Source organism: Myodes glareolus, chromosome 10 (assembly GCF_982192425.1).
Source record: "Myodes glareolus chromosome 10, mMyoGla1.1, whole genome shotgun sequence".
NCBI lineage: Eukaryota > Metazoa > Chordata > Mammalia > Rodentia > Cricetidae > Myodes > Myodes glareolus.
This window is the reverse complement of record NC_142035.1, coordinates 66,928,324-66,942,256: the sequence shown is the minus strand read 5'-3', so window position 1 is coordinate 66,942,256 and position 13,933 is coordinate 66,928,324. Positions and strand designations below refer to the sequence as shown.

The 13,933-nt window shown below is 35.7% G+C and overlaps 1 protein-coding gene across 1 annotated transcript; it reads right to left on the bottom strand.

Moving 5' to 3' along the window:
* Positions 1 to 1,039: 1,039 nt before the first annotated feature.
* LOC125416726 (olfactory receptor 4F15-like) lies at positions 1,040 to 1,996 on the bottom strand. Its single transcript, XM_087911439.1, has one exon. The coding sequence runs from the start codon at positions 1,976 to 1,978 to the stop codon at positions 1,040 to 1,042; it is 939 nt and encodes a 312-aa protein (XP_087767565.1). The 5' UTR covers positions 1,979 to 1,996.
* Between the last annotated feature and the right edge of the window lie 11,937 nt (positions 1,997 to 13,933).

Below are 13,933 nucleotides of genomic sequence, written 5' to 3'. Positions count from 1 at the left end.
AGAAGGTTAAAATTCAACCTTGGCAGCTATAATGTTGGTGCTATAAACATAGGCAGCTATCCATAGCTGTAGACAGCATAGGCTCTAGAGGAGAAACTAGTATTGCCATTCTGCTATAGGTAATGAAAGGATTCTAGGAAAGAATGGATAAGTATTCACCAGGGATGACATCCTGATAAAGTATCCAATCCCATGTTGTTAGCCATAAACACAAGTGCATATTTGCAAATCTAAGAGGGGTCAGATAATTATATGTCTGTATGTGTACACACAGCAATACTAAAAGAAACAATCATGAATTTGGGACAGATGGGAGAAGGACATAGGAGAAACTACAAAGAAAGGAGGGAAAGGTGGAAATTATATAAATACCATATGTATGCTTGCAGTTCTTAGAAACAAAATTATGATCTTTACAAGAAAAGGGAGAATATGGAAGAAAGGAGAATAGAAATTGAATGATTTTGAATAACTGGTCCTCAGGCAGAAAAAGTCAGCAGTGTTCCTTGGCTTATTCCTGCTATTCCATACAACATACATGGCCTCTACTGACATTTTAGACCCACATGGGTCCTCTGGAATTTCTAACTTCCATTCAATACTTGGAAATTTCCAAAAATTGTAAAAGAATGTGTGAAAGGTAAAGACGTAGAAAATTACTTGATCCAATGAGCCTATATAAATATTACATGAAATATAGACAAAACTGCAACCAATTTTGTCTAGAGAGTTTTTTCTAGCCTAAATAAGATTTTCCATGCTTTGAAAGTATTAAAGAAGGATTTCCTATTCTATATGAATAAAAATTTATTTCAAATAAGTGTTAATCCTTAAGAACTAAGGCTTCTGTTTAATATAATCATTTCACTATAAATATATGTATTTGTATTTGGAAGAAATTTCCCTTTCCTTATAAGTATCAGACAAAATATATACATATATGCATAAACATAGAAACATATTCAAAAAAATGTTTTCCTCAGAGGTTGACCAATAATGAATTTCCATGGTCAATTAAGACTGTTTACAATGTAGTTATTCAGGAGATTTGTCTATAGCCTATTAGCTGTCTGAATATTCTCCTTATTGCCATCTTCACTTCTTGATTTCTCAATGTGTAGATCACAGGGTTCAAAAAGGGAGTGACAACTGCATCAAACAGGGCCAGAAACTTATCCAGGTGTGCAGAGGAAGAAGGCCATGTGTAGAAAAGTATGGCAGGACCAAAGAATAAGACCACCACAGTCACGTGAGCTGAAAGTGTAGACAGGGCCTTTGCAGAACCACTTGAAGAGTGTTTCTGTACAGTAAATATGATGACAATATAAGAAATGATCAGAATGATGAAGGAACACACAGACATGAATCCACTATTGACTGAGACCAGTAATTCCAGTCTGTATGTGTCCACGCAAGCAAGTTTGATGAATTGGGGAAGGTCACAGTAGAAGCTGTCCAATATATTAGGACCACAGAGAGGTAAATTTACTATGAAAGCCAGTTGTATCACAGAGTGCACAGGGCCAACTACCAAGGCAGTAATCAAAAAGAAGATGCACATCTTGGGGCTCATCAAGGTCAGATAGTGGAGAGGCTTACATATGGCCACATATCTATCAAAGGCCATGGCAATGAGCAGCACCATCTCCACTCCACCAATGGCATGGATGAAGAAGATTTGAGTGACACAGCCTCTAAAGGAGATGACTTTGTGTTTTTTAAATAAGTCATAAATCATCTTGGGTGAAGTGGCAGAAGAAATACCTACATCAACTAAAGAGAGGATGGACAAAAGAAAGTACATAGGGGAATGTAAGTGATGGTCAGAGGCCACAGTGAAAACTATGAGGCAGTTTCCCATCATGCTTGCCAGATACAACACTGAGGAGAATACAAAGAGCAGCAGTTGGACATCCCAGGAGTTGGTGAGTCCCAGGAACACAAACTCTGATGACGCAGAACAATTCACTCTTTCCATTGGCTTTGTCAGAACTACCTAAAGGGGAATTGAGAGAAGCTGTAAATTAGGATAATTTAGGATAAAGTTTGATGACTACTTTCCTCCTCCAGTAGTATGCATAGCCCCTTCCAGCACTGTAAAAGCTACCAGTGAGGGTGAAGTTTCCATGTGAATCTTAGGTTGATTTTCCCAAATTAAAACAGGGCTAAGAACTAGTGACTAGAAAGGTCACAAGTTTGAACAGGTAAACTACTGCAATTACACAGTCAAATCGACATAATGACTTATTGTTGTACTCATAGACTAATGCATCTCCCAACCCTCTTCAGATCAGCTAAGTTTTACAGTAAATGACAGTTAACAAAGAGATCCATATCTGACCAACGTAAAGAGAATAAGATTCTGGGGAATTCTCAGCCTTAAAAAAGGTATCTGTCTTATACCCCTCCTCCTAAGGCTCAAGAATTGTTGCACAAGACAGGGCAGGACAATTTCAAAATCTAGAAGTGGCAAACAAGAAAACCACGCTTTCCTGAAATAGAAGGGCATTTGCACATATGTATGTGCTCACATTCACAAAGGTTGTGACACCATGCACAAGACCCACACAAGCTCAAGCCATACAAAACTTCAACATAGAAAAAAGAACCAGGAAGTTGTCATGAAGTCCTGTGCCCAGCTATTAGCAATTGATAGCTGCTGGGAACTGGAAAGAAGAAAATAATAGATAAAAACAAGAGAGAAAAAAAGAGTAGAACTTAGCATCTGGCAGAATCTAGCACATTACTTTTGGGTATATATATATGTGTGTGTGAGAGAGAGAGAGAGAATTAAGTAATCATAATGAATAATTATCTTTCAATTTTCATTTCAAAATAATTTGCAAGAAACAAGTATATAAAATAAACTGTTTAGAAGAATATTCTTCAACATTTAAAAAGAGAATTCTGTGTTTTGTAATAATGTTTATGAAGTTGGAAGAAGTTATGCTAAGGGAAATAAGAAGAAAGGAAGAAAAATATTCAAGGTCTCATTGAAACATAAAATCTGAAGTCATAGTCATAGAAGCAGAAAATATAATTATGAGGGATACAGTAAACAACATGGATTGTGGAGATAGAAAAAGAATATGTTGATCAAAAGATGCAAACAATAAGACGGGATCATTAGTTTGGGAGGATTAATTATGCATTATGCTAACTATAGTTAATAAAAAACGTATTTCTTGCTGTAGAAAAAAACTAAGAATAGAACTTCAAATTATTTTACCTCCAATAAGCAAGTGTATGAGGTGATACATATGCTAATTAGCCTAATTTATTTATTTTGTTTTGTAACTACTTAATTGAAATGCCGCATAATATGTACATATATAATATTTGTTAATTAAAACTTACTAAAATTAATAAGGAAAAAATATGCCTATAGATTTTTAAAAGGTGACCACAAAGAGAAGGAAGTGGTTCTTATGTCTGATTGTTCTTTTCTATGTAATGCTTCTGAATTTAATAGCACACCTCTTTCCATAAGTTGTACAGAAATGTTCTTATGAAGTAGAACATGACCCACAGAACAGCGTAACTCAGTGAACTGTCAGTTCCCACCTTTTATCATGTTAGACACAGAAATGGCAGGTGTTTAGAAATTTATCCTTGAATTTAACTCTATGGCCAATTTAAATATCTGGATTTGTATTCTAATAAAATCCTAGGAGTCAGCGATAATCACTGCCCTAAATTATGCAGTCCATTACTGCAAACTCAAAAGTACCATGATGTCATAGAAAGTATTTCATTCAACCTTTAATACAAGGGTTTTTCACACTATGTTGCAGATCTACTTATATTCAGTGAAGCATTGCTGGTGGGAATGCAAGCTGGCTCAGCCCCTTTGGATGTCAGTGTGGTGATTTCTCAAAAAAATTAGGAAACAACCTTCCTCAAGACCCAATAATACCATTTTCAGGTATATATCCAAAAGATGCTCAATCGTGCCACAAGGACGCGTTCAAGTATGTTCATAGCAGCACTGTTTGCCATAACTAGAACCTAGAAACAACCTAAATGCTCCTTGACTGAAGAATGGATAAGGAAAATGTGGTACATTTACACAATGGAGTACTACAAAGATATAAAAAAAAAATGTGAGATCCTGAAATTTGGAGATAAATAATGAAACTAGAAAACATCATATTGAGTGAGGGAACCCAGACCCAGAAAGACAATTATAACAAGTACTCACTTATAAGTAGGTTTTAGACATAAAGCAAAGAAAACCACCCTACAAATCACAATTCCAGAAAACCTAGACAACAATGCAGACCCTAAGAGAGACATACATGGAACTAATCTATATGGGAAATGGAAAAAGACAAGATCTCCTGAATAAATTTGGAGCATGGGGACCATAGGAGAGGGTTGAAGGGAAGGAAAAAGTAAGGAAGGGGAGCAGAGAAAAATGTTTAGCTCAATAAAAATAAATAAAAAAGAATTCTTTGTGTATATATTTTATACTAAATATTAAATATCATTAATATTCTTTCATTTACCTTTGTTAGCACCCAGCACATTTGAAAAAATAATGAATGAAAAAAATATTATCAGTAGAAATAGGACATCAAAGCTAAATCAAATATACATACTTCAAAATATATTTCTTTTATCCAATGATATGTTATACTATTCAAATTGTTTAATTGGTAAAAATATAAACTTTCAATTATAAATTTAATTTATTTACACTCGTGGAACACTGTTTCATGTGATAATAATAGTGCTTACTACTGATTTAATTCATTAATAAAGTTCTCATAAACTAGACACCAACTCCATAAAGGGATGGAATGAGAATGTACTCTTTTCAGAGTATCTCAAAGCAGCATTACAACAGATAAAATAGAAACAAATAGACATTTGCTGAAGAACAGAAGAAGATGCATTTGAATTATTAAGTGCCAAATGAAAATATAAAGAATAGAGGTAAACAGACTGGGCAGAATCCAGAAGTGACAGAAAATATGAGATGAAAAATGGAAGGAGCTTTGGGGAAAAGAAGAGAGGTGAAAAAGAAAAAAGATAAAGAAATTAAAATTTGAAAAGAGCTACATAGCTTGAAATGTATACATCCATGAAAAGGAAAGGAAAAGTATTGCCTTTACACCAAGTACAATATTTTATGAAACATGATTTGCATTGCTTTTGGTCCACATCTTCAGAAATAAAAAACTATGCAAAAGTCCAAAGTATTTCACAAGTGCTAAAGTTCTTGGAATTAGTTCTGAGTATTTGTCAGTTGAGAATTGATCTGTCTTTCATATTGCCAATTCCCATCATCTAAACAAGAATTAGTATTTAAAATGATGAGTTTGAAGTTAGAATGTGATGTAAGTCTGAAACATATTCAAATATCCAAAAATATAGAAACTAATCAAATTTGATGTTAAATATTTAAAACCACTAGGCAAAGTCAAATTGTAAATCACAGTCAAGAGGAAAAGTCTTTAAGAGGCTTCTAGATTCAAATGTGAGGGTAGGATGTTGCTTTTCCTTGTGTTGTAGGTTTGTTTTCCTTGATTTACACCAATTTCAGGGATCTTTCTACGCAGATATCCAGACATTTAATTTGCATAAAGGCAAATTTGATAATTATTTCTGAATAAAGATTTGAATTAATTGGATAGACACCGACAAGGTTTGTCAGTGGTCATGTGAACCATCACCATCCTTATTTCCCTCCTCTATCTACAAGCACTGAAAGTTCATTAACTTCCTAGTTCAAACATTTTATATTTTTAGCTTTCAAATGGTTGCAAACCATCTTTAAATATAAGAAAAACCAGGGTCACACCTTTAACTCAAAAACGCCTTTATTTTACTTATTATGATAAATATAAATAATTTTATATCTCTTAAAATATGTAGGTATATGCATAAAAGAAAGTTACCCAAAAGATTAAAGAAACTCAATTCTTTTACTAATACCTTCTTTATTATTCCAGTTCTCTTTCTCATCTCATGATGATCTGTCAAAGTCAACTCCTCCTTAACCAACTAACAATTCAAAAATAAAATTTAAATAACTAGTAATTATGAATAAAACAAGAAACGTAATTTCAACTCTTGGCAGATTGATATATTGTCTTGAAATTGTCCATATCTCGTTTCAAAGTGAAATTGCATTAAGAAGTACTTTTTCAGTGTTGATTCTTTTTATTTCCATGACAAATCTTATTTCTGCCCAGATGTACATGATGTTTCCCTTGAGCACATTTGACAAGTTCCTAGATAATTTAATTGTATTTTATATGACAACCAGTTTGTATCAATCACTCTTGAAAGCTAATAAAGATCATATAATCTTTGTGGCTTTTATTTTTATGTATCATTAAATTTCGCTTATTTAATAAGTGGTAAAAGTTAAAGCTGTTTACATAATCATCAGAGAACAAAATAATTAACTATAACCTATGATTAATCAAAAATATTATAAAGTTGCTTGTTGTTTGCATTGTTTTCTAGATCCCCAGATAAAGTGTCTCTATCTCAAAAACTCTGTTATCCTTTACCAATAAGACATTAATTATTTTTATAATGATTCTAAAATCATGCTCAGTTCTTTTTCTTGGATGCTATCTGCTCTGGTTTGGCTCCCTCATGAACTTTATGATATGACCATGTTCAGAGCAATTCCAACAAAGGCATTGTGTATATAAATAAAAACCACTCTATTCAATTTAAAGTTTTCTATATAAATCCATTTTACCTGCTTGAAAAGAGCAGCATCTTTACAGACTCAGAAATCCAATGCTCCCCTAACATAAAGTGTCTAATAATATCCTGCCATAGTAAAATATCAAACTAGTTATGCATATCTCAAGAGGCCGATGACCAAGAAATACTGCAAACATATAGTTTAGAAGGAGCTTGTGGCTCAGGGACATTTTCTCTAGAGAACCATTTGTTTTGACCAGTGAAACTGAAAGATTTTGAAATTCGTATCATGATGCTAAGGAGAAATAGTGAAGCAGAAATGGAACTATTATAGCATTGCTAAGCTATTTAAAAAATAATTGATTCTTTATTGTGATTAAATTCTGACTATAAGTAAATATTAATTCATAAATTAATAGTAAACAACCCTAGATGTGCACTAAATTAATAATATAATCTGAGAGGCAAGGTCTACTTATTAAATATTTATTTTAAGGAAAAGAAAAATCTCTATAATTATGGACATAAATTTACATACAAAGTTCAAAACAGTGAATAACAACAATGGATTTACTCAAATATCTATCAATTTTTTAAATAGGGCTGAAGAGATTGCTCAATAGTAAAGAGCACTTGTTCATGAAGATACCCCACATGTAGGTTCATAGCCTTCCATAAGTCCAGTTCCAGTAGATATTACACCCTCTTCTAACCTCCATGGGCACCAGACACACACATGGTGCACAGATATATATATATGTGAGGAAATCACCCGTACACATAAAATAAATGTTTTAATTAAAAATAAGAAGTTATATAGTGCTCATACAAACTCCTTGAAATCACTAGCAAGAAAGTACAACTCTAGAAACACAACCACAGAATACTGCTGGCACAAAGTTGGCAGTACAACAGTGTACAGCAAGCAGCTATGCATATAAAAATGAACAAATCTGGACAAATAGGTACTTCAGTACGTACTCATATAATAAGATTTTAGAAAAATTGGTCAAGACAGGAATCAAGAAAGAAATAAAGAACTTTCTAAAACTGAATGAATAGACAAGATAACCAAACTTATGGGACTAATCTAAGCGGCAAGTTCTTAGCATTATGTACTTGAATTTAAAAAAAAAAAATCCTCTTCCAGCAATCAGGAAAAAGCGCCCTGTACTTCACCTGGGTAAAACAGTGGAGCTGGCCCTGATGGTGTGAGTTTGAGTGACCCAGATTTGAGGCCCTAGGAGCAGGGGAACTGGCCTCACTCCTTGCTGCAATGTACATTGGGTGAACTAGCTGAGGCAGTCCTGGAGAGCTTGCCCAGGGAGTGACCATGAGGAAAAGCTATAACCAACCCAGGCCAGAACCAACCCAGCTATCACCCCGGCCAGAACCAAGGCTATGATTTGGCCTACCTCAACACACACCCCATCTATTAACTGTTTGAGCCTGTGAAGGGGATGAACCTCCAGATCCAAAATAACAGGATCTTCATGACAAAGGACAACAACAGGATATCCAGGAAGAGCTCAGTGTGAACCTGTTATGTGTGACATAGCAGAAGCCAGAGGTCCTGAGCCAGGCCAATGACTCATGGCAATGAGAATTTACAAGTGAAGAAGGGAGGATTAAAGAGCAAACTGTGTCTCCATAGGCAACACTACAGCTTCCACAACAAGACTCTTTTTGTTGTTGCTGCTGTTTTGGTTTTTTCTTTGGTTTGGTTTCCTTGTTTTGATTGTTTTTTGGTCTTTCTTTTAAGTTTCATATGGGGGGAACACAAGAATGAGGGTGGGTGCGAAGGGACAAGGAGATAAGTGGGATCCGAATGCATGATATGAAATGCACAAAGAATCAATAATTTTTTTGAGAAATTGGAGAAATCTCATACTAGCAATTTAACAACATATCTGAAAGCTCTAGGACAAAAAGAAGTAATCATACCCAAAAGAAATAGAAGGCAATAAATAATCAGAAATCAACAAAAAAGAAACAAACAACCAAAAATACAAAGAATCAATGAAACAAAGAGTTGGCTCTTTGTGAAAGTCAACAAGATAGAAAATCCCTTATCCAAATTAACTAACAGGCAGAGAAAGAAAAACCAAACTAATAATATTAGAAATGAAAAGGAGGGAATAATAACAGACAGTGAGGATATCTGGAGAATCTTAAAAACTTGTACACTAGAGAAAGCAAAGATGGTGGCAGCCACCAGCACCTCGTACAGAACTCCAAGAAGGTTGAGAGACATATGGAAGCTCCCAGGGTTGACAAGGCAGTGTAAAAAGAGCCTGTTAGAGCCATTGATAGCACTAGAACAACTTAAAAAGAGAAGAAACGAAGGCAACTCTTATGGGAAGATGCTTTTAAAACTGAACCCATGAAATTGAAAAGAAAGATGATGAAAGACACTTGTTGAGAACGCTGAATCTATAACTGAATGTTTCTCAACCAGCAGGCACAAAGGTCATGCTGGATGCGTCATGGAGCTGTTGGCACCAAGGACAGGGTGTTGTGCAGTGACTTGGAGCTTCTGTAGAAACATGACATTACTGAATAGGGTCATCTCTAGGCTTGCTGGCTAGGTGGCCCCAAACATGGAATCATTGCAGTGGCAGCCCATCCTGCTGGGATATGAAGAGTGCAGGATAGTGGTGCTGTTCAGCAGGCTACAAGCACAAAGGTAAAGCCCTGGAATGAGCAGTCACTGAGAACAGGTAGGTCTGTAGCAGCCAGAAACTCGCACAGACACAGCCCCCCAAAAGCTTTACCTAGGAGCAACATCACCCAGACTCTGGGCAACAGCAGGCTATCCAAGAAGTTGCTGTGGTGATATTTCATTGGTATTTTAATAAATAAAGCTTGCCTGAAGATCAGAGAGTAAAACAGCCTCACTGGTCAGCCTTACGGATCAGGCATTGTTAACACACACCTTTAATCCCAGTAACCACACTGGTTACCATAAAAAACAGGTGATGTATGCTTTTAATCCCAGTCCTAGAGAGGATTATAAAATGGGAGGAGGCAGCTCTCAATCTCAGTCGCATTCCAAGATTTCTGAAGAAGGATTATCATTTTCAGACTGAGGTCGAGGTAAGAGCCAGTAGCTGACTGCTTTGCATTTTGGACCTTCAGGTTGAATCCTAATATCTTTCCCCGACCTTTTATTAATTGTGCATCAAATTGAAGCAATTGCCCAGTATTTTTGATACTTCAGAAATAAGAAGCTGTGAACCAGACCAATGACTCTTAGCAATCAATATTTGCATGCAAAGCTGTTTGCTTGCACCGTGGGACACATTTCAGCTTCCAGTGCCCCTAAAATGAACAAATAAGTGAAGAGGAAGAGAGAAACATGAAGGAATGGCACAGCAAATTCACAGTGGAAATGCAACAACAATGACAGGCTTGAGAGAAGGTTGCAGTGGACAGGGAAGCACATAATTGCCAAGTGGGACTAACAGGGTGCTGAACAGCAAGCAGGAGCTTGCACAGACTAAGTCCCTGAACATGCTACCCAGACACAGGATCAACCTGCTTCTGAACAACAACAGGCATCCAAGATAAAGAACAGTTCATTTTCTTGGTTGTACCTCCTCAAATAACCTCTATGGTCCATGCTTCAGTTGGAGGCCACATTGGTACCCGTGGTCCTCTGATCCAGGTTGTATTGAAGCCTGAGGTTCATTTGGATGTCCTTGGTCCTGCAGCATTTGAGGAGGGGAGTGTTGATGTCTATGACCCTTGTTACCACTGAAGGCCATGCTTATGTCTGGGGTTTGAGCTGTTGCCTGAAGCCGTGTTATGTCTGTGGTCCTACTGTGGACAGAGATTCTGTTTATGTGCATGGCCCATTTTACTGAAAAGGGCCAGGCAGATGTCCATAGTCTGTGCTCTCACCTAAAACCAAGTTGATGTTCATTGGCTGTGCAATCGCCCAGGACCTTGTTGATGGGAGTTCTGCCACCTGAGACCTTATGGATGATGTAGGTCTATGCTGTCACTAGAAACCCTGTTCAAGTCTTTGGTCCATGTTCCCAATAACTGCAAAGGGAAAAAAAACTGTTATGCAGTGGTATTGAGGGCAGACATCAATGTTCATAAGGGAAATTATTCTGTAATTAACTTTCTTTGTTGATTCTTTGCATGGTTTAGGTATCAGGATGACTGTGACCTCACAAAGTTAATTCAGCAGTTTTCCTTCTGTTTCTATTTGGTGAGATAATTTGAGAAGTATTAATTTTATCTCTCCTCTGAGAGTCTGGTAGAATTCTGTTCTGGCCATGGAATTTTTTTGTTGTTGTTGTTGTAAGACTTTTATTGGTTACTTCTATTTCCTTGAGGGTTATAGGTTTGTTTAGATTGTTTATTTTTCCAATTTTATAGACTACATAGTTTTGATCTATGACTTAAAGATTCTTTGGACTTTCTCGGTGTCTGTTGTTATGTTTCCCTTTTATTTCTGATTTTGTTAATTTGGATATTCTCTCTCTGACTTTTAGTTAGTGTTGATAAGACTTTGTCTTTCTTGATGATTTTCTCAATCAACACTTTGTTTCATTGATAGTTTTGTATTGCTCTCTTTGTTTCTATTTTATTGGTTTCAGCACTCAGTTATCTATTTCCTGATTCCTAATCATCTTGGGTGTGTTTGCCTCTTTTTGTTCTAGAGCTTTCAATTGTGCTATTGGTTGTTAGTATGAGATCTCAGTCTTTTTCCTTTTTCTGTTTTTGTTTTGTTTGTTTGTTTGTTTTGTTTGGTTTGGTTTGGTTTGGTTTTTTTTCTGAGACAGGTTTTCTCTGTGTAATAGTCCTGATTGTCCTGGAACTCACTTTGTAGAACAAGTAGGCCTCAAACTCGCTGAGCTCTGCCTACCTCTACTTACAATAACTATAATTAAAGGCATGTGCCACCACCACCCATGACTCTCTGTTTTCTTTATGAAGGCCATTAACTTTTCTCTTAACACCATTTTTCACTGTGTCCCATAAGTCTGGATATGTTGTACATTTATTTTCATGGAATTCTAGGGAATCTTTAATTTTCTGTCATTTATTCCTTGTCACAGTTGTTATTCAGTAGAGTATTATTTGATTTTCATGAGCCTGGAAGTTTTCTTTGTTTCTGTTCTTGTTGAAGTCCAGCTTTAATTCATGGTGGTCTAATAGGATGCAGGGGTATTTAAATTTTCATGGATATGTTGATACTTGCTTTGTGACCAAGTATGTGTTCATTTTGGAGAATGTTCTACGAAGTGCTGAGAAGAAACCATATTCTTTTTTGTTTCAGTAAAAAAGTTCTCTATATATGTTAGGTCCATTTGAGTCATAGCATCTGTTAGCTCGAGTCTGTTAGCTCTGTTTAATTTTTGTCTGAATGACCTGTCTTTGGTGAGAGTTGGGTATTGAAGTCTCCTACTATCAGTGTGCAAGGGTTGATGTGTGATTGAAGAATTAGAATGTTTTATTTACAAATCTGGCTGCTCTTGTGTTTTAGGCATAGATATTAAAAATTGAAAAATAATCTTGATTAATTTTTTATTTAAATACAGTTTCTTAAGAGCAACGCAGCAAAAAACAGCTTTCTCTACAATGCCAGTTGCAAAATTCTGGATCATTTATTTGCAGTCATATTCTATTCTGTCTGAGACTGTCTTGTGCCTTCTTCTATTTCCAACAGCATATCTTTGTGAGACAGGGCTTACAGTTTGTTGGTAGGGTGGTTAAATATAGAAATAGATTTGGGGAAGCTTATCTTCAGTGTGTTTTTGCAAATGCAACTGGAGAATTTCTAATATGATGAGAAAGAAGCAATCTCAACCTTCATTGAAGTTGCTTTTTTATACATACTGTCACAAAACTTAGCAATGTAATTTAATATTGTCATATAAAGACTATTATCCAGGCTACACTATACTTCAATATTTAGCAATGAAAATGCACCCTGCTTATCAGATAATTTCATTATGATTCTTAACAGTAGCAAAATTATAGTTATGACATAACAACAAAAACAATTCTATGGTTAGGGGACACCAGAGCATGAGGAACCGGATTAAAGGGTCACAGAATTCAAATGCTGGGGGGGGGGGGGCAAAAACAGATGGATCCCTTGGCTCACAAACTATCCAGTGTAGTTAATAGGTGAGCTTAAGTTCAGTGAGAAACTCTGTCTCATAAAAGGCAGTAGAGAATAATGAGGGACACTTAACGTAGACCTGTGCTTCCTATGCACACTCATGGATAGTGCACCTTCCTGTACATTTATACACACACACACACACACACACACACACACATGCATACACTATGCTCATACAAAATGAGGGAAAATAATATGCAAGAAATAATTTTGTTTGTTCAAGACTATTCATGGCACTATTAGTTATTCAAAAAAATGTTGAGGGCTTTTGTCTATATTTTTTGTAAGAACTTTACATAACTTGATACTCTTTTTATGAAGCTACAGTTACCCTAATACCAAAACAATACAAAGACTCAACCAAGAAAGAGAATTACAAACCAATCTTACTCATGATCATAGATACAAAAAAACTAAATAAAATGCTGACAAACTGAATCCAAGAACACATCAAAAAATCATCCAACACAATCAAGTCAACTTCATCCCAGAGATGCAGGGATAGTTCAAAAATAATCTATCAATGTAATCTAACACATAAATAAACTGAAAGAAAAGACCATATGATCATCTCATTAGATGGTGAAAAAATCCAACACCCCTTTATGAAAGCCAAAACAATCCTGTACAATAAAGAAACTTCCAGAGGCATCACCATCCCTAACATCAAACTTTATACAGCTTGGCATCGACATAAAAACAAACAGGTTGACAAATGGAATTGAATCAAAGACAAGAATATTAATCCATACCTATGAACATCTGATTTTTGGCAAATAAACAAAAATTACACCATGGAAAAAATGAAAGCAACATCAACAAACTGTGCTGGCATAAACTGTATGTCAACATATAGAAGAATGCAAATAGATCCACGTCTAAGCCCATGCACAAAACTCAATTCCAAATGGATTACAGACCTCAATATAAATCTGACCACACTAAACCTGATAGAAGAGAAAGTGGGAAGTAACTGTCAATGAATGGGCACAGGATATGACTTCCTAAATATAACAGCAGTCGCACAGACAGTGAGAACAACAATAAATAAATGAGACCTCCTGAAACTGAGAAGCTTCTGTAAAGCAAAGGGCACAGTTAATAAGATAAAAAAGGCAG